This window comes from Artibeus jamaicensis, unplaced genomic scaffold, assembly GCF_021234435.1.
Source record: "Artibeus jamaicensis isolate MK-2021 breed Jamaican fruit bat unplaced genomic scaffold, CSHL_Jam_final contig_452, whole genome shotgun sequence".
In the NCBI taxonomy this organism is placed as follows: Eukaryota; Metazoa; Chordata; class Mammalia; order Chiroptera; family Phyllostomidae; genus Artibeus; species Artibeus jamaicensis.
In genome coordinates this window covers 159,401-182,263 of record NW_026521837.1, presented here as the reverse complement: position 1 = coordinate 182,263, position 22,863 = coordinate 159,401, and the positions used below count along the sequence as shown (strand labels likewise).

General features: G+C 37.3%; 1 protein-coding gene across 3 annotated transcripts in view; it reads right to left on the bottom strand.

Annotated features, from left to right (window-relative positions):
- The window catches only part of COPS4 (COP9 signalosome subunit 4), a 55,873-nt gene that overhangs the window by 12,448 nt on the left and 20,562 nt on the right, over window positions 1–22,863 (bottom strand). For all 3 annotated transcript variants that reach the window (XM_037154820.2, XM_037154819.2, XM_037154818.2), the window contains exons 3-7: window positions 19,342–19,493; window positions 18,457–18,560; window positions 14,012–14,165; window positions 13,700–13,850; window positions 5,569–5,739 (exon numbers count right to left, since the gene is read on the bottom strand). In XM_037154820.2, coding sequence (XP_037010715.1) covers window positions 5,569–5,739; window positions 13,700–13,850; window positions 14,012–14,165; window positions 18,457–18,560; window positions 19,342–19,493 — 732 coding nt within the window. The remainder of the gene's footprint in view (window positions 1–5,568; window positions 5,740–13,699; window positions 13,851–14,011; window positions 14,166–18,456; window positions 18,561–19,341; window positions 19,494–22,863) is intronic.

The window sequence follows — 22,863 nt, the reverse complement described above, 5'->3', positions numbered from 1 at the left end:
AAAGTAACTAAATAAAATTTAATATTAAAAAAAAAAAGAAAGTATATTACTAGTAATGTTCCACAACTCTGGGAATATAATATGTCTCAAGATTGCTAAACTAAACCAATACAAAATAATAATGAAGGCAAAAAAAAGATTGCTAGCCCAGAGTTGTAACAACAGTAAATAAAAATGTCCAAGAAAAATAAACAAGAAAAACAATAGGATCTCAAATGAAAGAGGAAGAAAAAACATCTGCCATATTTCTATAGTCCCATGTGACATATTTGAGAATCATTTCCATTCTCAGAATCTAGTGAGTATCCCTTTTTTTTAAAAAAAATTATCTAATTACTTACATTTTTTCTCTTTTTATGGCTGGAAAGCTCAAAGTCAAGTTGGAAGCTCAACTATATCAATTATGAAAACTTTTTTTTATTTATCTAGCTTTTAACTTTTTTGTCAGACAACTTCTTACAAAAAGAATTTAAAGCTGCCTAAAAGAATGTACAAAAGAGCCCTTAAAAGTAAAAAAGAGGTGATGAACACACACTGCAATATACAAATGATATAATATTGTACACTTAAACCTTACATAATCTTATTAACCAATGTCACCCCCAATAAATTTAACAATTTAAAAAACAAGAAATCTAGAATTCCGCAAAGATGGATGCATAGGTGGAGACGCCGTGCTTTCCCACACAACCAAGTTTAGAGACAATTAAATATTAGCAACAGAAAACACAGCCAGAACACAGAAAACTGAACTTTTCAGAAGTCGGATAACAAATTCTTCAGCCTGACCGGTAAGAGGGGCGAAAGCAGCAGCTGGCAGAGCGGGGTAGCACAGGAAAACTCGGTCAGACAGACTCAGGCGTGCAGAACACAGGCGCAGGGTTGGACCTAGTGAGAGACACAACGAGCGACCGCAGGGAAACAGCAAGGGAGAAGGGCTGCGGGTTGACCCATTCCTACGCTGACAGAAAAGTGAGGGAGTGGGCGATTGGACGGGACCCAGCGGGTCCCGCCTCCATTTCCCTGCTCTGACCCCGCCTCCACATACAGCATCACAACCCAGCAACCTGGGAGTCCAAGGCTCCGCTCCTCATACTTAACTGGCATGAACACACCAAAAATGGCTCAAGAAGATCTCAAAGCCCCAGAGCCTATAAATTTAAGCGATGAAGAAATAGAAAAACTCTCAGATGCACAGTTTAAAACATTGGTGATCAGGATCCTCACAAAACTGGTTGATTATAGCCACAAATTAGAGAAACATAGGAAGGCGAAACTAATTGAAATGAATGGAACTGCACAGGAAACCAACAGCGATGAAAAGGAAACTGGGACTCAAATCCCCCCAATGAAAAGGAAACTGGGTCTCAAATCAAAGGAGTGGACCAGAAGAAAGCAAATAATGGCCAAACAGAAAAGAGTGAAGAAGCAAGAATTCAAAAAAATGAGGAGAGTCTTAGGAACCTCCAGGACATCTTTAAACGCTCCAACATCTGAATTATAGGGGTACCAGAAGGGGAAGAGGCACAGCCACCAGTGGAAAATTTATTTCAACAAATAATAAAGGAGAATTTCCCTAATCTGGCAAAGGAAATAGACTTCCAGGAAATCCAGGAAGCTCAGAGAGTCCCAAAGAAGTTGGACCCAAGAAGAAACACACCAAGGCACATCATAATTACATTAGCCAAGATTAAAATGAAGGAGAGAATCCTAGAAGCAGCAAGAGATAAGGGGACAGTCACCTACAAAGGAGTTCCCATCAGACTGTCAGCTGATTTCTCATTAGACACCTTACACCCAAGAAGGGGCTAGAAAGAGGTATTCCAAGTCATGAAATCCAAAGACCTACAACCAAGATTGCTCTATCCAGCAAAGCTTTCATTTAGAATGGAAGGACAGATAAAGTGATTCTCAGATAAGATCAAATTTAAGGAGTTCATCATCATCAAGCCCTTATTGTGTGAAATGTTAAAGGGACTTACCTAAGAAAAAGAAGTTTAAAAAACATGAACAGTGAAAGGACAGCAAACTCACAGTTATTAAAAACCACACCTAAAACAAAAGCAAACTGAAAGGACAGCTAGATCAGGGGTGGAAACATAGAAATGAAGATCTCAAGGAGGGTTAGCAACAGGGGAGTGGGAAAAGGAGAAGGGGGGAGAAGGTACAGAAAATAAGTAGCATAGACAGTAGACAGAAAATAGATGGGGGGGGCAAGAATAGTATGGGAAATATAGAATCTAAAGAACTTGAGACGCATGGTCATAAACTAAAGGGGGGGGGGGTAATGGTGGGGACAGGGGGTAGGGTGGAGGGGAATGAAGGGGGGAATAGAACAACTGTAATGGCATTATCAATAAAAATTAAAAAAACCAAGAAATTTAAATTTAAAAAAACAACAGTAGCAATGACCAAAAAACACACACTATTTATAGGAGGATTACAAGTTAATTTTAAACTTTTTAGCAGCCAACCTAATTAAGAATACCAATCAGTTTATCAACTCAGAGCGTCTTTAAATAAGACAAAAATCCAAGCTCAGGAGAATTACAACTAATTCTAAAACAGGAATTTTCCCTCAGGACTGCATGAAGAATAACCTACAGAAAAATATATATCCTTTAGCCAGAAAGATAGAAATCAAATGGTTTCTTGCCCTGACTGGTGGAATTTACTGGTTGGGCATCGTTCTGCAAAGTGAAAGGTCTCTGGTTCAATTCCCAGTCAGGGCACATGCCTGGGTTGTGGATTCAGTCCTTGGTGTAGTGCATATAAGAGACAACCAATTAATGTTTCTCATGTTAATGTTTCTCTCCATCTCTTCTTCCCTCCTTTCCCCTCTCTAAAAATAAACATATAAAATCTTTAAAAACAAAAAAGATCAACTGGTTTCCTTCTTTGTTTTTTTTTTCTGTAGAGAATTTTTATTAAGAGTTTATTTGAGCCAAAATGATGACATATGCAAGGGAGCAAGATATCAAGTACTCTTACTGGTTACCTTCTTAAAGTAAAATTAAATTACAGAAATTCAACAGAAGGTCAATGGAATCTCTTCAATGATCTGGATTAACTCAGGGAGTAAGATTGGGTAAAGAGTATACCTTTCAGCCAAATCTTACAAAAATGACTTACTACAGATAAATTCTCTTTAACAGGAAAAAAGTAAATCCAAAGCAGTGAATTTAACAGATCTCCATGTTTATTTTAATTTCTTCTACATTTCTGAGTCTATATCTATATTTTTATAATGTTATTGTTATAAGCTACTTTAAAACCTATAACTCGTTATGAATAAGCATCTATTAAGATTTTTTCCTTTTTTAAATATATTTTATTGATTATGCCATTACAGTTGTTCTATTCCCCCCTTCATTCACCTCCACCCTGAACACCCCCTCCCCCACCATCCCCCCTTTAGTCTATGACCAGATGTCTGAAGTTATTTAGATTGTATATTTCCCATACTATTCTTGCCCTTTCCCCCATTTTCTACCTACCATCTATGCTACTTATTTTCTGTACCTTCTCCCTCCTTCTCCTTCTCCCACTCCCCTTTTGCTAATCCTCCATGTGATCTTCATTTCTATGGTTCACTCCTGATCTAGCTGTCCTCTTAGTTTGCTTTTGTTTTTAGGTGTGGTTGTTAATAACTGTGAGTTTGCTGTCCTTTCACTGTTCATCTTGTTTATCTTCTTTTTCTTAGGTAAGTCCCTTTAACATTTCATATAATAAGGGCTGGGTGATGATGAACTCCTTGAATTTGATCTTATCTGAGAAGCACTTTATCTGTCCTTCCATTCTAAATGAAAGCTTTGCTGGATAGAGCAATCTTGGTTGTAGGTTTTTGGATTTCATGACTTGGAACATTTCTTTCCATCTCCTTCTTGCCTGTAAGGTCTCTTCTGAGACATCTGCTGACAGTCTGATGGGGACTCCTTTGTAGGTGACTGTCCCCTTATCTCTTGCTGCTTCTAGGATTCTCTCCTTCATTTTAATCTTGGCTAATATAATGATGATGTGCCTTGGTGTGTTCCTTCTTGGGTCCAACTTCTTTGGGACTCTCTGAGCTTCCTGGATTTCCTGGAAGTCCATTTCCTTTGCCACATTGGGGAAGTTCTCCTTTATTATTTGTTCAAATAAGTTTTCCACTCGTGGCTCTTCCTCTTCTTCTTCTGGTACACCTATAATTCGGATGTTGGGACATTTAAAGATGTCCTGGAGGTTCCTAAGCCTCTCCTCATTTTTTTGAATTCTTGTTTCTTCATCCTTTTCTGTTTGATCATTTTTTTCTTCCTTCTGGTCCACTCCCTTGATTTGAATCCCAGTTTCCTTTCCATTACTATTGGTTTCCTGTGCATTTCCCTTCATTTCAATTAGTTTAGCCTTCATATGTTCCTCTAATTTGTGACTAAAGTCAACCAGTTCTGTCTGTCAGCATCCTGATCACCAGTGTTTTGAACTGTGCATCTGAAAGTTTGGCTATGTCTTGGTCACTTAGAGTTATTGGCTCTGGGACTTTGAGCTGTTCTTCTGGAGCCATAATGTTTTCCTCTTTTTGCACCTGTTAGGTATGAGTGGTGGAGCCTTAAGTGTTCACCAGGGAGGGGACACCCAGGCCACTGGGTTGTGACACTGTATGTGGGGGTGGGGTCAGAGAGGGACAATAGTGGTCCCCGCTGTTGCTTCCCACTGCTGGGGCTTGCTCAGTCTGTCTGAGTCACACTGTTCGCTTTGCCAGTTATCTGCGTGCGCATGTGTGACTGCGGTCAGCCCTCAGTGCCACTTCCTGCTGCTACTCCACACCTGGGATCTGCCCACTGCCTGTGTGCTTGAGTTGCGTGCCCTGGTCGGTCCGATGGATCTTTCCTACCCGACCCTGCTCTGCTGCTGGCTCTGCCCCTCTTACCAGTTTGGCTGAATGGTTCGTTGTTGTCAGACTTTCGTATAGTTCAATTTTCTGTGGTTTGGCTGCATTTTTGTTGCTAAAACTTTGTTGTTTTTAAGACTTGGTTGTGAGAGAAGGCAGAGTGCTTCTACCTACTTCCCCATCTTGGCAGAAGTCCCTATTAAAAATTTCTTTCCTGGCAAACACTGTCTAACTTAAGCAAGCACATTGCTTAGCATGGAAACATGACACCAAGTTCTGTTCTTATTGGAAGCAATTTCACCCTGAATAATCTTAGTTAAGCTACTGTGCCAAATTTTGCTATATATCTAATATTAGGCCGGATAATTATTAAGCAAACTAATGTTTAAGACTAATTTAGGTACTTACCAAATGGTTTAAGTTTTTTAAAAAAACAGGCACAATAAGCCTGGTCCATAATTCTACTTCCCTTACAGTTTCCCAAAAATACGTAATTCCACAAAATGCTTTCCAATAGGGCTATTTTTATACTTTAAACGCCTGTCTGTGCATGATACTCAGCTTCAGTCAATATGCTTTTTTAAATCAAGTGTTAAGTTAAAATGTTACAGAAAGATACCAAGATGCTTAAAATTAAAATGCTTTCCACTAGCATGTACCTAAATATTCACTACCACATACTTCTAAGATATGATCATTACCATCAGCTGTAGTTGCTTTCTGGTGAGGCATCAGCATGGCAGCAAATTCCTGAAGTTGATTTCCTCTGATGATCCTATCCAGGTACATTTTCTCTAGGATCCCATAAGCAGCAAGTTGCTGGCACCTTTCATCCTTAAAAAGAGTAGCTAGCATTCGAGAACGCTGTTGTCCTAAGGAAAACAAATGAAAATGAACATCAAATATTCTCACAATCTATTTCATCAATGAAAAACAATCTTTCTTATGACCCCATTTTGCCTACTAAAATAAACAATTTTCATTATTTGTGGCAGTTTTATAAAGTTGAGCCCAACACTAAATTAGTGAATACTGCTATTCCTACGGGAAATACGGGGTTAGGTTCCTATGAGCTTCTGGTCACATGTTTGTCAGCTAATCATTATGCAGCCTTGTTTTATGTTACTAATACCTGAATGACACTTATCTAATACATGCATTTTCTCTATCAGGCACATCACGGACTTCCTTCTCCTCAGAACACAAGAGCGGTACACTTCAGCACTATGTTTATGGGCCACTTTAAGCATCAAACTCACCATCAAAAAGCACAAAATTGTGAAAGATACACTATTAGCAGCCAAAAAAAAGGAACTTTACAGTATGAAAGTGAAACCAAGAAAGCAGAGCACTGCCTTATTCAACTCCAGCTGAAAACACACATTGGGGTGATTCAAATCTTTTCCTTCTCTGTGAGTATTTGCAAATGATGTAAAAAGCACCAATGCTGATTTTGGGGTGACGAATAAATTTTAGCAAGTAGGGAAATTCACAAACAGGTATAATGAGAAACAATGGTATACTTATTTGTGATGAATAGGATATACACCAAAATCCTACAAGTGGTTCAAATTATAGCTAATTGTTATTTTCTTCTCACTTATTTGTATTTCTACAATGAACATGCATTTCTTTGGCAGTAATAAAACAATTTATAAAAAATGAACAAATATTTCTCTAATGGGAAGCAACATTCATAAGTTCAATTTCGATTTTCAAGGATCTCCATTTTTTAAAACTTTTACTGACTTTTTAAATTTATTAATTTTAGAGAGAGAGGAAGAGGGGGAGAAAAAGAGAGAAAGAGAGAGAGAGAAACAATGATTTTGTTGTTCCAATTACTGATGCATTTACTGGTTGCTTCTAATGCCCTGACTAGGAATCAAACCTGCAACTGTGACATATTGGGATGACACACTAACCAACTGAGCTACCCATCCAGGGCTCAAGGATCTTTAAATGGTGAAAAATTACATGACAACTGATGACATTAAAAAACTGAAAGGGTACAATGAACAAATTTTGTTTTTAAATACGCTTTTAGTTCTGTATTCTGAAAGGGCCTAACACAACAACATCCAGTGGCAATGAGCATATCTACCACCCTGATCTTGGTATGCCCATTAAAAGAAACTAGTGATCCTTGAAAAATAGCTGATTCCAAGTCTGAGGCAGGAAAAATACAAGATAAGCCTAAAGCATCTTTTTATGCTGCAATGCAGGCAAGTATTCCAAGATTAATGGGGCCATGTAAAAAAGACAGTATTTGGTCATATTGGGACAACTTTGAGCATCAAAAAGGACGATAATTAAATAACACACTGAATAAATAAAAAACAAAGTCAAATATACATAAATGTTCATAGCAGTACTATTCCTAACAGCCAATAAGAAACTACCCGAAGACAATAGGATAAATTGTGGCATATTCACACAGTGAAAATGAAGAAGCTATTGTTTTTATTTTATTTATTTAAATTTAAATAAAAAAAAAGAACCTAGTGTGTGTGGGTGGGGGGTGGGGGGTGTGTTGGTAAGACGGATTGGGGGTGGGGGGGGAAGGGAATATTTTTGTAAAAAAACCACAAAATTTTTTTTAAAAAAAAAAAAAAATTTTTAAAAGGGGTTTTTTTTTTTAATTGATTTTTTTCCCCACTTTGCATGCCTGAACATTAATCTAATCATTTTTGACTTCCACTTTAGAGGAAGTAATTGGGATTAAGGAATGAATAAAAAATATCAAACAAATCTAAGAATGAAGAACATTCCATACAACTTCAAAAAATCAGTACTTTTTTTAAGTGAGAAAACTATACAATGTTGTATGTTAATTATATTGTATCTCAGTAAACTTGTGTTGAGGGTGAGGAATCTATTCTAGACTAAAAAAATCTGAAGAGTTAAAAGATGATCAACAAATACCACACATGAATTTGTTCCTTGTTTAGCAGAAAAAAGGCAGGTATAAAACATATTCCTGAGACAATTAGGACAGTGACAGACCAAATGGTAAATTCTACACTGGAATCATCATTAATTTTTTAAGAGATGATAATGGTATTACACTTATGTTAAAAAACGTTCTTATTCTTAGGAGATGCATGATAATATATAAGAAGGGGGACTTCCACCAAGATGGAGGCGTAGGTGGGAACACTTTTCGTCCTTGCACAACCAAATCTAAAAACAACAAAGTTTTAACAACAATAAACACAACCAAACCACACAGAAAATCAAATACGGAGTCTGAAACAACGGACCACTCAGCTAAACCCGTGAGAAGGGCGAAACCAGCAGCGGAAGTCGGGCAAAAAAGATCCGGGCAGTACACAGGCAGCCGGGGGCAGGGATCCCAGGTGCAGGCTTGCTACGGGTAGAACCCAGGGAAGGGGCGCTGCTGGCTGTCTGCTGGCTGTCTGCGGTCTGTCGCGCATTTGCAAGCAGATAAACCAGTGAAGAGGCGAGCGTTGAGACAGATCTCACAGGCCCCAGCGACTGGCGCAGGGTGGCAGACTCGCATATTTGCGCTGAAATAAGCGGGCGGGGGTGAGCGGTGAGGTGGACTGGACAGGCGGAGAGGACTGCCATTGCTCCCTCCCTGACCCTGCCCCCACATACAGCATCACAAACCTGCGACCTGGGTGGCCCCGTCCCGGGAAACACCAAGGCACCTCTCCTCGTACCTAACAGGGCACGAACAGATCAAAACATGGCTCAAGAACAACTCAGAACCCCAGAGCCAATAAATCTAAGCAATGAAGAAATAGCCAAATTTTCAGATGCACAGTTCAAAACACTGGTGATCAGGATGCTCACAGAACTGGTTGATTTTAGTCAAAAATTAGAGGAACATATGAAGGCTAAACTAATTGAAATGAAGGGAAATGCACAGGAAACCAATAGTAATGGAAAGGAAACTGGGACTTAAATCAAGGGAGTGTACCAGAAAGAGGAAAAAAATGACCAAACAGAAAAGGATGAAGAAACAAGAATTCAAAAAAATGAGGAGAGGCTTAGGAACCTCCAGGACATCTTTAAACGTTCCAACATTCGAATTATAGGGGTACCAGAAGGGGAAGAGGAAGAGCCACGAGTGGAAAACTTATTTGAACAAATAATAAAGGAGAACTTCCCCAATGTGGCAAAGGAAATGGACTTCCAGGAAATCCATGAAGCTCAGAGAGTCCCAAAGAAGTTGGACCCAAGGAGGAACACACCAAGGCACATCATCATTACATTAGCCAAGATTAAAATGAAGGAGAGAATTCTAGAAGCAGCAAGAGATAAGGGAACAGTCACCTACAAAGGAGTCCCCATCAGACTGTCAGCAGATGTCTCAGAAGAGACCTTACAGGCAAGAAGGGGCTGGAAAGAAATGTTCCAAGTCATGAAATCCAAAAACCTACAACCAAGATTGCTCTATCCAGCAAAGTTTTCATTTAGAATAGAAGGACAGATAAAGTGCTTCTCAGGTAAGATCAAATTCAAGGAGTTCATCATCACCCAGCCCTTACTATATGAAATGTTAAAGGGACTTACCTAAGAAAAAGAAAATAAACAAGATGAACAGTGAAAGGACAGCAAACTCACAGTTATTAACAACCACACCTAAAACAAAAGCAAACTAAGAGGACAGCTAGATCAGGAGTGAACTATAGAAATGAAGATCACATGGAGGGTTAGCAACAGGGAGTGGGAGAAGGAGGGAGAAGGTACAGAAAATAAGTAGCATAGACAGTAGATAGAAAATAGATAGGGGGAGGGTAAGAATAGTAGGGGAAATATAGAATCTAAAGAACTTGAGACATGTGTTCATGAACTAAAGGGGGGAGAATGGTGGGGGAGGGGTGTGCAGGGTGGAGGGGAATGGAGGAGGGGAAATAGAACAAATGTAATGGCATAATCAATACAAAAAGTTAAAAATATATATAAGAAGGGAAGGTCATAATGGTTCACAAGTAACTTTAAAGTGATGTATCAAAAACATGTGTGTGTGTGTGTGAGAGAGAAAACAAACATGATAAGAATTCAGAAAAAAACTGGAAAAAGAGTAATAAAGGGAGAGTATGTCTACTAGATAACGAAACATGTTATGAAGCTATAGTAATTCAAAGAACATAATACCAGTATGTTCATAAACAGGCTAATTAAAGAAACAATACTATGGCTAGAAATCTACTATAATGTGCTTCAAATCAACAGGGGCAAAAAGATGGATTGTTCAATAAAGGATGTTAGGTCAAACAACTAGCCTTTTAAGAAAAAAAGTTAATTTCCTTATCTCATCCCTGCCACTAAAACAAATCGAAATGAATTAGGATTTACAGATAAATTTAAGTAAGAAGTAGACAAAACTAATCTATTACTAGTGATTACTCTTTAGGGGCAAGAGCTGGAGGCAGTGACTAGAAGGAAGGATGAAGATAAAAAAATCAAACCCTAAATTTAGCAGAAATGCTCAAAGGGTGTCCTTAAGACCTTTCAAGGGATCAGTGAGATTAACACTTTCTTTATAACACAAAGACACCCTTTGCCTTTTCCACTAGTTTGACACCTGCACTACTGGTACAAAGGCATCGGTGGCTAGCTAAAACTACTGGCACCACAGCACCAATCAAGGCAGTGGCATGGGTGCCCAAAACATATTGTGTCACACACTCAATAGTCAAAACAGAAATATAGTTTCACTTTAAAGTGTCCTGGCAGTAGTAAAAATTTATTTATATTAAATCTAGATAGTTGAAAATGTGTCTTTTTAACATTTGTGTGACAAAATGGAAAATGCACATAAAGCAGTTCTGCTGCAAAAGGAAGTGCAATGGTTGCCGCCAGGAAACACTGCGAGCTGAACTAGTCTTCTTCTTCATGGAACACCATTTACATAAATTAATGACTGACAAGTTACAGCTTTTCAGATGTGGGTATTTGGAAGACATATTCTTAAAAATGAGCAAAGTGGGCCTGTCACTATAATCAACAATATTTGTTGTCCCTGATACCATTCAAGTTTTCAGCAAAACAATAGGAATTTTTGAAAACTTCAATCTGCCACCATGAGCTTGACAGCTTTCCAATAATTAAAGGTTTTTCTGATGAAATCAGTGGTAATATATTTAAATATTTTTTTATATTGTATAACAAAGTAAGTATATCAATATTTGGAAGCTCTGAGTAACTCGGTAAACCACTATTTTCCAAACAACCAATATATAACGGTGTAAAATCTTACATGTGTAAAATACACATTCAAAGTGCAAGACAGACCCTGAGTGGTGTGGCTCAGTTGGTTGGGCTTCCTCCTGCAAAGTGAAAGGTTGCCAGCTTGATGCTCTATCAGGGCACATGCCTGGGTTCTGGGTTCAGTACTGGTTGGGGTGCCTGTGAGAGGCAAACGATTGATGGTTCTCTCTCTCTTTCCCTTCCTCCCCCTCTCTAAAAATAAATAAATAAATAAAATCTTTAAAAAAACAGGCAAGACAGATCAAGACTTGATCCTAACAGAGTGCAAAAAGTTCAATGTTATGGTTTCAGATGCCACATTACAACTAACCTGTAAGAAACTATACTACATGTCTAGTTAACATCAAAGTTATCAAAGAATAATATCCACAATTATCTGAAAAAGCAATTAAATATGCCTATTTTTTCCAACTACATGTCCAAGGCTAGATTTTCTTCATTTACTTCCACTAAAACAACATATAACAAATAGGTTGAGCACAAAAATACCTTTAAGAATTCAGTTTTGTCTTTTAAACTAGACATTGAAAAGATTGTTTAAAATTAAAACAATTCCATTCTCCTAACATTTTTTGGTCTGGAAAATATGGCTATTTATTAAAATATGTCATTTATGTTTCTATACAATTGATCTATTATTACTACTTTGAGTAAATTAGTATTTTAAATTTCTCATTTCAATTTCTAATACAGCAATCAACAGATATCACCTACATAAACAAAAGTGCTCTAGTGTAAAAAGGGTCCTGAGACCAGATGATTTGAGAACCTAAAGTACTGAAAGAAAATATGTGGAAATATAAAATATGTCAATTTCAGAATAGGAAAGATTTTTCCAAGCAAGTCAACAAAACCCAGAGACCATTAAAAAAAGATTAATATACTTAACATTATAAAAATTTAAAGTCTCTGCAAAACAAAAATTCCATATACGAAGCCAAAAAAGAGGACAATAAATTGGGAAGAAAATTTGTTAAATTTCTTATAGAAATGAAGAGGTGGGTTTTTTTTTTTTAGATTTTATTGATTTATTTTCAGAGAGAGGGAGAGAGGGAGAGAAAGAGAGGGGGAACATAGCTCAATTGCCTCTCCCATGCCCCCAACTAGGGTCTTGGCCCACAATCCAGGCATGTGCACTCATGGGGAACTGAACCAGTGACTTTTTTGCTTTGTGGGATGATGCCCAACTCACTGAGCCAAGCTGGTCAGAATTTTGTAAGTCACCAAGAAAAGAACAAAAACTCAAAAAGAAATTACTAATGGGCATAAATAGTTAATTCACTAAAAAAAAAATTTTCATCAATAATGATTTTATAACATGAAATAATGCTCAAAAACATTCAAGGTAAATTAAACACAAATTAAAATTAGGATGAAATACAATCATCTACCAGATTAGCAAGCATAAATATATGTGGTAATACACATATAAGGAATCAAGTACACACAGACGTTGTTGTTTGGAGTATAAATTAAAGGGCAACATAGAATTTCTGTCAAATTTTAAATGTATATACCCGCGGACTCAAGAATTAACCTATACATTTACTCATATATGTGCATAATCCTGATAGCACTGTTTGTAACTCACTAAATTACAAAAAGCCAAACAACAGAAAATCAAAAAGAAGAGCTATATGTATTGACATACAAACACCACTATGATGTATAAGTACATAAATGAGCAAGCTGCAAAAGTGTGTATATCACTTTTACATAGAAGGAAATATAAGAAACTGGTAATTATTGTTCAGAACAAGATGTAGTACCATTTTATATATTGTCTTTTCAGTAACAAAAATATGATTACTGCTTCATACAGAAAATGTGTAGTCTAACCATGTCATTCGGCTCTCAACTAAACATAATTCAAGAATAAACATTCTAAAATGATTTAGAAGAGTATGGCTTAGAATTATCAGCATTATTCTCAATGCCCCTTCTGCTTTGTAAGTTGAGTGATTTTATGCTACAATTTAGAAAAAAAAGAACAGTTCATTATTGGCATTTATTGAAAAAGAGGATAAATGCCAGGCCTAAAACTAAGGCTTGAAGATTAAAAAAAATCTTGATGCTGGCTAGGTAGCTCAGTTGGTTAGAGGATTGTCCCACTATGCCGAGACTGACTGCAGGTTTGATTACCCAGTCAGGGCATATATATAAGAAAAAATAAATGTATAAATAAGTGGAACAACAAAATTTCTCTCTCTCTCTCTCCCCCTAAAATCAATACATTTTCAAAAATCCCTAAACCAATGCATTAATTATCCTATCAGCTATCTATAGATTTTAATTTTTTAACACCCTCTGTGTAATTTTCACTTAATTTGGTATCCATTTTTTTAGTGATATTTTAGGAGAACTAAACGTCACATTATCTCTTAATTATTCCTAATACCTGTGGGTAATAGAGCATAATTAAAAAAATTTACGTTGGTAATCCATTTTTATTGCTGTTTCTGTTTAAGTGTTTAAACTAAATATACCATAACTGCATTAATAAGACATCCCCTTGCTAAATCCTCAGGTAGTAATAAGCCTAAAATATTAAGCAAATTACAGTCGTTCATTAACCATAAATGACATGTTTACCTGCTGACGCTAAGATGGTACAGTGCAAAGCATGTTTTAAGGCCTCTAGTCTTTCACTTTCATGCACTATTGTCTTGTAAGAGAGCTCGTTGTACCTTTGTGCAGCTTCAATAAACTTTCTTCTGTAATCAAGAACACGTGCATAGCATACCTATAGAAGGGAAAAGGTTTCAATTGGGGGGGAATTAAAAAGCAAAAGCAAAAAATAAGGAGAATTTCTAATATATAATAGTATTTATGACATTCTAGAGCATCTTAGTATAGGAGGATTCTCCAATACAAAATTAATTCCAAATCAGCTTAGCTGCTTACCTTATAATGTATCTGTAACTGTTCGTTGGTTGATTCATTCTGAAGCAATGATGCTCGATTTATGTAAGCTTCTGCCTGGACTGGATCATCATCCTCTAGATATAGCCTAGCAATCTTCAGGTACGTCTCCAGTTTATAATCCACATTGTACTGTCTAGGATATAACAGAAAAAGAAAGAATAACTAATTCTTTTATCAAGAAATGATTGGGGTGGAAAAAATAAGTTATCTTTTCTATATCTATTGTGTTAATACAATGAAATAAAAAACTTTTTAATGCATTATACACAAAAGCTAAGAAATATTTCCAAATTGAGTTTTATAGAATTTTTATCATCATTGTTCATGTTACATTTTATCTTCTAATTGTCAGGTAATCTCACAAGTCAATGATCTTACAAGTAAAAGTGCCCAGTTCAGGGATATATATATATAAATATATATCACTGATGAGATGATAAATAAGTACTACCATACGGGGGAAAAAATGGCAACGTGTTCTCTAACCACCTTTGACTCCTTTAAATTATACTCCTTTATTTATAGTGGGTACTCTTCACTCATTATACAGGTGGGACAAAAGTAGGTTTACAGTTGTGAGGATGTGAAACAAGTTTATTCTTGTGTTTTTATTTAATTACTGTATTTTCCACACAAACAACTTTAAAATTCCTTTTGCCCTACCCTGTGTTTTACCTCTAGAAAATAAATCCCAAGATAATAATCATGGATGTGCACATATATGTATATACATGGATATTCATTTGTAAAATGAATATCCATAAGTATCTGTAATAGGAAAAAATAGAAATCACCAATGATATTTATAGTAATCAACTGAGTTGTGGTATGTAAAGATGGTAGAATACTATATAGTTATTATAACAATCACTATGTGGTAATAGTCATCATGTATTTTTGCTAAGTGAAAAACTAGATAAAATACAATTAAAATATATTTCTTCATACATATATCAAAATAATAGCAATTATCTCTGAGTGGTAAGATTACAAGCAGTTTTCATTTCTTCTTTATCACAGTGCTCATAAGATTACAAGCAGTTTTCATTTCTTCTCTATCACAGTGCTCATAAGATTACAAGCAGTTTTCATTTCTTCTTTATCACAGTACTCATATTTTATGCAGAAAATATATAACTGAGGACCCTACATAATCCAAAAAAACCACACATAATTCAAGATTAATCCTCACAGAAAAATTAATCCCATTTACCAGCAAAGTCCTGGTAAATGGGATTAATTTAAATAGAGAAGAGAATTATATATTACTCAGTTCTCTTCTCTATCTATATTCCCTGCCTTAGAGCTCTCATCCAATCTAATAGCTTTAAATTCCACCTATACATATCCATAACTCCCAAATGTGTATCTCTAGTCCAGACTTTTCTCATAAACTCCAGACTAACATATTCAACTCTCTACTATATATATTTCCAGTTGGTTTTCACATGCATGAAACAAAACTTTTCATCCTCCCTCAAAACATATTCTTCACCAGTCAGTAGATGGCAACTCCATTTTTCCAGTTGTTTAGACCAAAAATTAGGACTTATCTTCATTCTTTTTCTTACACTCCATTATCCAGCCATCAGGAAATCCTTAGCACTACCTTAAAAACATATCCAGAATCCAAAATTTTTCAAAATCTCCATTTCATCCGCAGTAGTCCATAAAGCCTCCTAACTAATGCCCCTATTTCTATCATTGCATGCCTACAGTTTATTCTCAACTCAGTCATCCGAATAAGTCTTAAAAATACAAGTCAGATCATGTCAGTCTTCTGTTTAAAAAAAAAATGTTCCGGACTTCTGCCAAGATGGAGGTGTAGGTGGAAACAATGTGCCTTCTCACACAACCAAGCTTAAAGACAACAAAGTTTTAGTAACAAACAATGCAGCCAAAACACAGAAAATTGAACTATACAGAAATTAGAAAACAACGAACTGTTCAGCCACACCGGTGTGAGGGGCGGAGCAAGCAGCCAGGGTTGGGAAGGAAAGATCCTCCGACCCAGGCTCCCAGGCTCGCAGGCAGCCGGGGGCGGATCCCAGGTGTGGGGTAGCAACAGGTGGACCCAGTGAGGGCGCAAGTCGGCAGGCTGACCTCGGTCACACATTAGCGCACAGATAAACCAGCAAAGGACTGAGCAGTGAAATAGACCTCGCAGGCCCCAGTGGCAGGAAGCAGCAGAGGGGATCACTATTGCCCCTCTTTGACCCCGCCCCCACATACAGCATTACAACCCAGCAACTGAGTTGCCCCACCCTGGTGGACGCATAGGGCTCTGCCCCTCATATGTAATAGGCGCAAACAGACCACAACATTATGGCTCAAGAACAACTCAAAGCCCCAGAGCCATTAACTCAAAGAGACCAAGAAATAGCCAACCTATCAGATGCAAAGTTCAAAACACTGGTGATCAGTATGTTCACACAACTGGTTGATTTTAGTCACAAATTAGAGGAACATATGAAGGCTAAACTAATTGAAATGAAGGGAAATGCACAAGAAACCAATAGTGATGGAAAGGAAACTGGGACTCAATCAAGGGAGTGGACCAGAAAGAGGAAAAAAATGACCAAACAGAAAAGGATAAAGAAACAAGAATTCAAAAAAATGAGGAGAGGCTTAGGAACCCCCAGGACATCTTTAACGTTCCAACATCCGAATTATAGGGGTACCAGAAGGGGAAGAGGAACAGCCACAAGTGGAAAATTTATTTCAACAAATAATAAAGGAGAACTTCCCCAATCTGGCAAAGGAAAGAGACTTCTAGGAAATCCAGGAAGCTCAGAGTCCTAAAGAAGTCTTGAAGGAACACAACAAGGCACATCATCATTACATTAGCCAAGATTAAAATGAAGGAGAGAATCCTAGAAGCAGCAAGAGATAAGGGGGCAGTCACCTATAAAGGAGTTCCCATTAGACTGTCAGCGGATTTCTCAAAAGAGACCTTACACGCAAGAAGGGGCTGGAAAGAGGTATTCCAAGTCATGAAATCCAAAGACCTACATCCAAGATGACTCTATCCAGCAAAGCTTTCATTTAGAATGGAAGGACAGATAAAGTGATTCTCAGATAAGATCAAATTCAAGGAGTTCATCATCACCAAGCCCTGATTATGTGAAATGTTAAAGGGACTTATCTAAGAAAAAGAAGATAAAAAATATGAACAGTGAAAGGACAACAAACTCACAGTTATTAACAACCACACCTAAAACAAAAGCAAACTAAGCAAGACAACTAGATCAGGAACAGAACCATAGAAATGGAGATCTCATGGAGAGTTAGCAACAGGGGAATGGGAGGAGAAGGCGAGAGAAGGTACAGAAAATAAGTAGCATAGATGGTAGGTAGAAAATAGATAGGGGGGAGGGCAAGAATAGTATGGGAAATATATAATCTAAAGAACTTGAGACACGTGGTCATAAACTAAAGGGGAGAATGGTGGGAGAGGGGTGTTCAGGGTGGAGGGGAATGAAGGGAGGGAATAGAACTGTAATGGCATAATCAATAAAATATATTTTTTAAAAATGTCCCAATGGCTCCACCTCATTTTACTTAAAGAAAATCTAAAAGCCTTACACTGGCTTACAGGACCCAACATAATCTGGTCCCTAGTATTCTGATCTCATCCTCCACTGCCCTCTCCTTTATTCACTCCATTATGCCCATAATGGTCTCCTTGTTCTTCTTCTTCTTCTTCTTTTTTAAGATTTTATTTATTTATTTTTAGAGGGGAAGGGAAGGAGAGAAACATCAATGTGTGGCTGCCTCTCACTCGCCCCCAACTGGAAACCTGGCCCACAACTCAAGCATGTGCCCTGACTGAAAATCAAAACTACAACCCCTTGCTTCATAGGCCCACTGAGCCACAGCCAAGGAACAAGGCCCAGCCAGGATCCTTGTTCTTCTTAAAACACTCCAAGCATGCTCCCATTTTAGAGCCTTCACACTAGCCATCTTCTCTAAGAGGATCTATAAATACTGTTCCCTCAGAGAGCTCACAGCCACTCCCTTACCTCCTTCAAAAGTCTGAGAAGGTGGTAACGGTGTCATCTTACCACTCCATCACCCTATTTAATGATACAACCTCTCCCCCACTTTGCCCCTTACTTTTTCTCCATAGCCCTTATCACCTTCTAACATATTGCAAAATTTACTTCTTAAATTGTTTATCATCTGTTTCCAACACTAGAATGTAAGAAAAAGCCAAAAACAAACAAATATACATATCCTTTGTGTGTTAGGTGTATATATCTATATCTATATCTATGTATATATCTATACATATAATATATATACATACAAGTATGTAGGTATACATGCATAGCTATACATATATACACATATGTATTTATACCTATATATAAGTATATAGAGAGAGATATACATATCTATCCAATATCCACTATTTACTATACTTTTGTCCTGTTTCCAAAGGAATTCCCACCAACACTTGAGCTGCATTTCTCCAATCTTCTTCTTTCTCATATATGGATGCAAGATGCTGTCTTATGGAAGCAACCTGAAATAGTAGGTATATGTGTTATATCAACTGACATCAGTTAATTAATTATATAAAATAAATAAATAAGTTTATCTATTATGCAACAATGCTCTAATTCAACATATCAAGCTGGCAAGTATAAACAGTAAAAATTTATCTAGACCACCCAAATTTTTCTATGAATTTTGTAACAGAATAGCAAAATAGTAAACTGAAATAACACACCATTACAATGCGGATTATAGAAATACCTTAGTTTATTAAGTTTTGCTTTTATGTCACTGCACAGATAATGCGGCAGTTTTCCTGTTATCAGCATTATTAACTATTTAACTGATTTTTAAAAATTGTCTGTAAAGTAATATTTGATATATGAAATCAAATTGTAATTAATAACCAAACGCCAGACAGTTACACCCTAATATTTATTTTATTACATATTGTAAAATGCTGTTTAGCAGTTTTGATAAAATGAAACTAAATTATAATCTCCTTTAAAAATTTAGTATCTCTCTCCCTGGCTGGTGTGGCTCAGTGGATTGAGCACGAGACTGTGAACCAAAGTGTCACTGGTTTGATTCCCAGTCAGGGTGCAGGGCTGGGTTGCGGGCCAGGTACCCAGTATAGGTTGCTCAAGTGGAAGCCACACACTGATGTTTCTCTCCCTCTCTTTCTCCCTCCCTTCCCCTCTTTAAAAATAAATAGATAAAATCTTTAAAAATAAATCAATAAAAATGTAGTATCTCTCAAAATAATTGTTGCTTTTTCAAGTTAAAAAATCACTGCTCCAGATTTTTACCTGCTCTTCAAATGAAATGACTCTGGGCTGGATCTTTTCCAGGGTGAAGTGATAGATTTCTTTGGCTGTGCTATCAGGCAAGTTGGGAAGATGGGTGCAAAAATCAGTCAGCAACTGTCGAGAGATCACGAGGCTGACATTCTCGTTTACCACTTGTTAATAAAAAAGAAAGATAAAAACATGAATAATTTATAAAATTTTTATTAAGCAATCAATCTTTACCTAAAATTAATACTAAAAGCAATATATATTAGTGCAACCTACAATGCATTATTCCTGGATTTTTAAAATAAGTTTTCCTTATACCTAATTATTTGATTACATAATAAGAAACTATCATAACTTTTCTAAGAAACTGAAATAGTTGGCAAAAAGTTTTAACAGCTGGGAATTTATATTATTCTTTTCTTTATTTTTATACAAAGCAAAGGCACAGAAACACTTATATTTTTATTTATGTCCTTACATCTCATCTAACTACAAAAAAATTTAAAGAAGAAAGCAGTGAAATAATTTCATGAAATTTAAATAAAGCAAGTAGTGACAGTTACTACCACTTTCCAATAAAAGCAACAAAAATGAAGTTACTTAAGCACTAAATGTACTGACTTAATACATAAAATAATGTACTTTATAACATTATTTATAAACATTTGTGAGGTTATTATTACACGATTAAGAAAAACTTCTGTAGCCACACTGCTTCCACCACTCCTGATTGTACACCCTCAGACAAGAAACTTCCCCATGCTTCTGTTTCCCCATCTGTAAAATGTGGACAAGATTGTTGTGAAGTTTAAATGCAGTAAACATAAAGCACTTTGAGTAGCACCTGGCACGTAGCATTCAACAACTATTATTATTAATACAATTATTACAACTGTTTAAATGCATCATGCTTGTGAACCATGCCGAACTGTCTTAAATTAGCAGTTACTATGAAAACACTATGATGGTTCAAGAAATGTTCAGTTGAAATAAAAAATTTTTAAAATTTTTTTAAATTTTATTTTTATTGATTATGCTGTTACAGTTGTTCTATTCCCCCCTTCATTCCCCTCCACCCTAGCCACCCGTCCCCACCATTACCCCCCTTTAGTTTATGACTATGTGTCTCAAGTTCTTTAGATTCTATATTTCCCATACTATTCTTGTCCCCCCCATCTATTTTCTATCTACTGTCTATGCTACTTATTTTCTGTACCTTCTCCCCCCTTCTCCTCCTCCCACTCCCCTGTTGCTAACCCTCCTTGAGATCTTCATTTCTATGTTTCCACTCCTGATCTAGCTGTCCTTTTAGTTTGCTTTTCTTTTAGGTGTGGTTGTTAATAACTGTGAGTTTGCTGTCCTTTCACTGTTCATGTTTTTTAAACTTCTTTTTCTTAGTAAGTCCCTTTAACATTTCATATAACAAGGGCTTGGTGATGATGAACTCCTTGAATTTGATCTTATCTGAGAATCACTTTATCTGTCCTTCCATTCTAAATGAAAGCTTTGCTGGATAGAGCAATCTTGGTTGTAGGTCTTTGGATTTCATGACTTGGAATACCTCTTTCCAGCCCCTTCTTGCCTGTAAGGTCTCTTTTGAGAAATCTGCTGATAGTCTGATGGGGACTCCTTTGTAGGTGACTGTCCCCTTATCTCTTGCTGCTTCTAGGATTCTCTCCTTCATTTTAATCTTGGCTAATGTAATGATGATGTGCCTTGGTGTGCTTCTTCTTGGGTCCAACTTCTTTGGGACTCTCTGAGCTTCCTGGATTTCCTGGGAGTCTATTTCCTTTGCCAGATTGGGGAAATTCTCCTTTATTATTTGTTCAAATAAGTTTTCCACTGGTGGCTGTGCCTTTCCCCCTTCTGGTACCCCTATAATTCGGATGTTGGAGCGTTTAAAGATGTCCTGGAGGTTCCTAAGACTCTCCTCATTTTTTTTGAATTCTTGCTTCTTCACTCTTTTCTGTTTGGCCATTATTTGCTTTCTTCTGGTCCACTCCATCAATTTGAGTCCCAGTTTCCTTTTCATCGCTATTAGTTTCCTGTGCAATTCCATTCATTTCAATCAGTTTCGCCTTCATATGTTTGTCTAATTTGTGGCTATAATCAGCCAGTTCTGTGAGGATCCTGATCACCAGTGTTTTAAACTGTGCGTCTGAGAGTTTTGCTATTTCTTCATCGCTTAGATTTATAGGCTCTGGGGCTTTGAGATCTTCTTGAGCCATTTTTGGTCTGTTCCCACCCATTAAGTACAGGAGGGGAGCCTTGGACTCCCAGGTCACTGGGTTGTGACTCGGGAAGTGGGGGCGTGGTCAGAGCAGGGAAATGGCGACCTCCTCTGCTGTTTCTCGCCGGTGGGTGAGGAGCAGAGACTTAGGTGGTTCACCGGGGCGGGGCCACTCAGGTTGCTGGGTTATGATGCTGTATGTGGAGGCGGGGTCAGAGCTGGGAAATGGCGGCGCCCTGTGCTGCTGCTAGCCGTGGGGCCTGCTCAGTCCCGTAGTCTCACCGCCCACTCCCTTGCTTGTCTATCTGCGCAGGAAAGCGCGACCACAGTCAACCCGCAGCTCTGCTCCCTCCCTGTTTCCCCGAGGTCGCTCCCTGAGTTGCCCACCAGGTCCAACCCTGCGCCTGGGTTCCACGCGCCTGAGTCCATCTGACCAAGTTTTCCTGTGCAACCCCGCTCTGCCAGCTGCTGGTTTTGCCCCTTTTACCGGTCAGGCTGAAGAACTGGTTGTTATCAGACTTCCGAGAAGTTCAATTTTCTGTGTTCCGGCTGTGTTTTCTGTTGCTATTATTTAGTTGTCTCTAAACTTGGTTGTGTGAGGAAGCACGGCGTCTCCAGCTATGCCTCCATCTTGTCGGAAGTCTCGAAATAAATGATTTTAACACAAGAGTGTTTTTGTTGATGGTTCTTGGATTCAAGTTTACATAAAGGTCAAAGTTTACAAAAAGCACTATTCTTTTGCTACTTCTGTGCAATGTTCTCAATAAAGCCAGTCTTGACAGTTTTTCTGAAGCCAGTTCTTCTCACATCTCAAGTCCCAATTTTTTGAGGCAGTAACTTATAGGCCTTATAATTAATCAGTTTATATTCATTGGAATTCTTTTTTAAATACTGGTTATGACTTAGAAAACAGTTTCATTGTATGGTCTATTGGATCAATAAGTGTTAGAAAGAAATTACTACATAAACTAGCACTTCTCAGAGAAATATAAGTATTATAAACAAAGACTGTAAGTCGGAAAAGTTAGTTTCCAGTCAGGGCTCTGCCACTCGCTAACTGAACGTCCTTGGGAAATTCTTGAGACTCATTTTACAATATACAAGAATATCTATTATCAATACTATATAGTCACACAGTTATTAAAAAGAACGTGTGGGATAGATATAAAAAGCATCTATAAATTATAAAGTACTATCAAGTATCACTGATACTATTTTTTCGTTCTTTTTTCCTCCTTCTATCTTTGATGTTAATTCAGTATCTACTCAAGCCTAGATTTTTTTCCTTGAAGATTTCTCTTTTC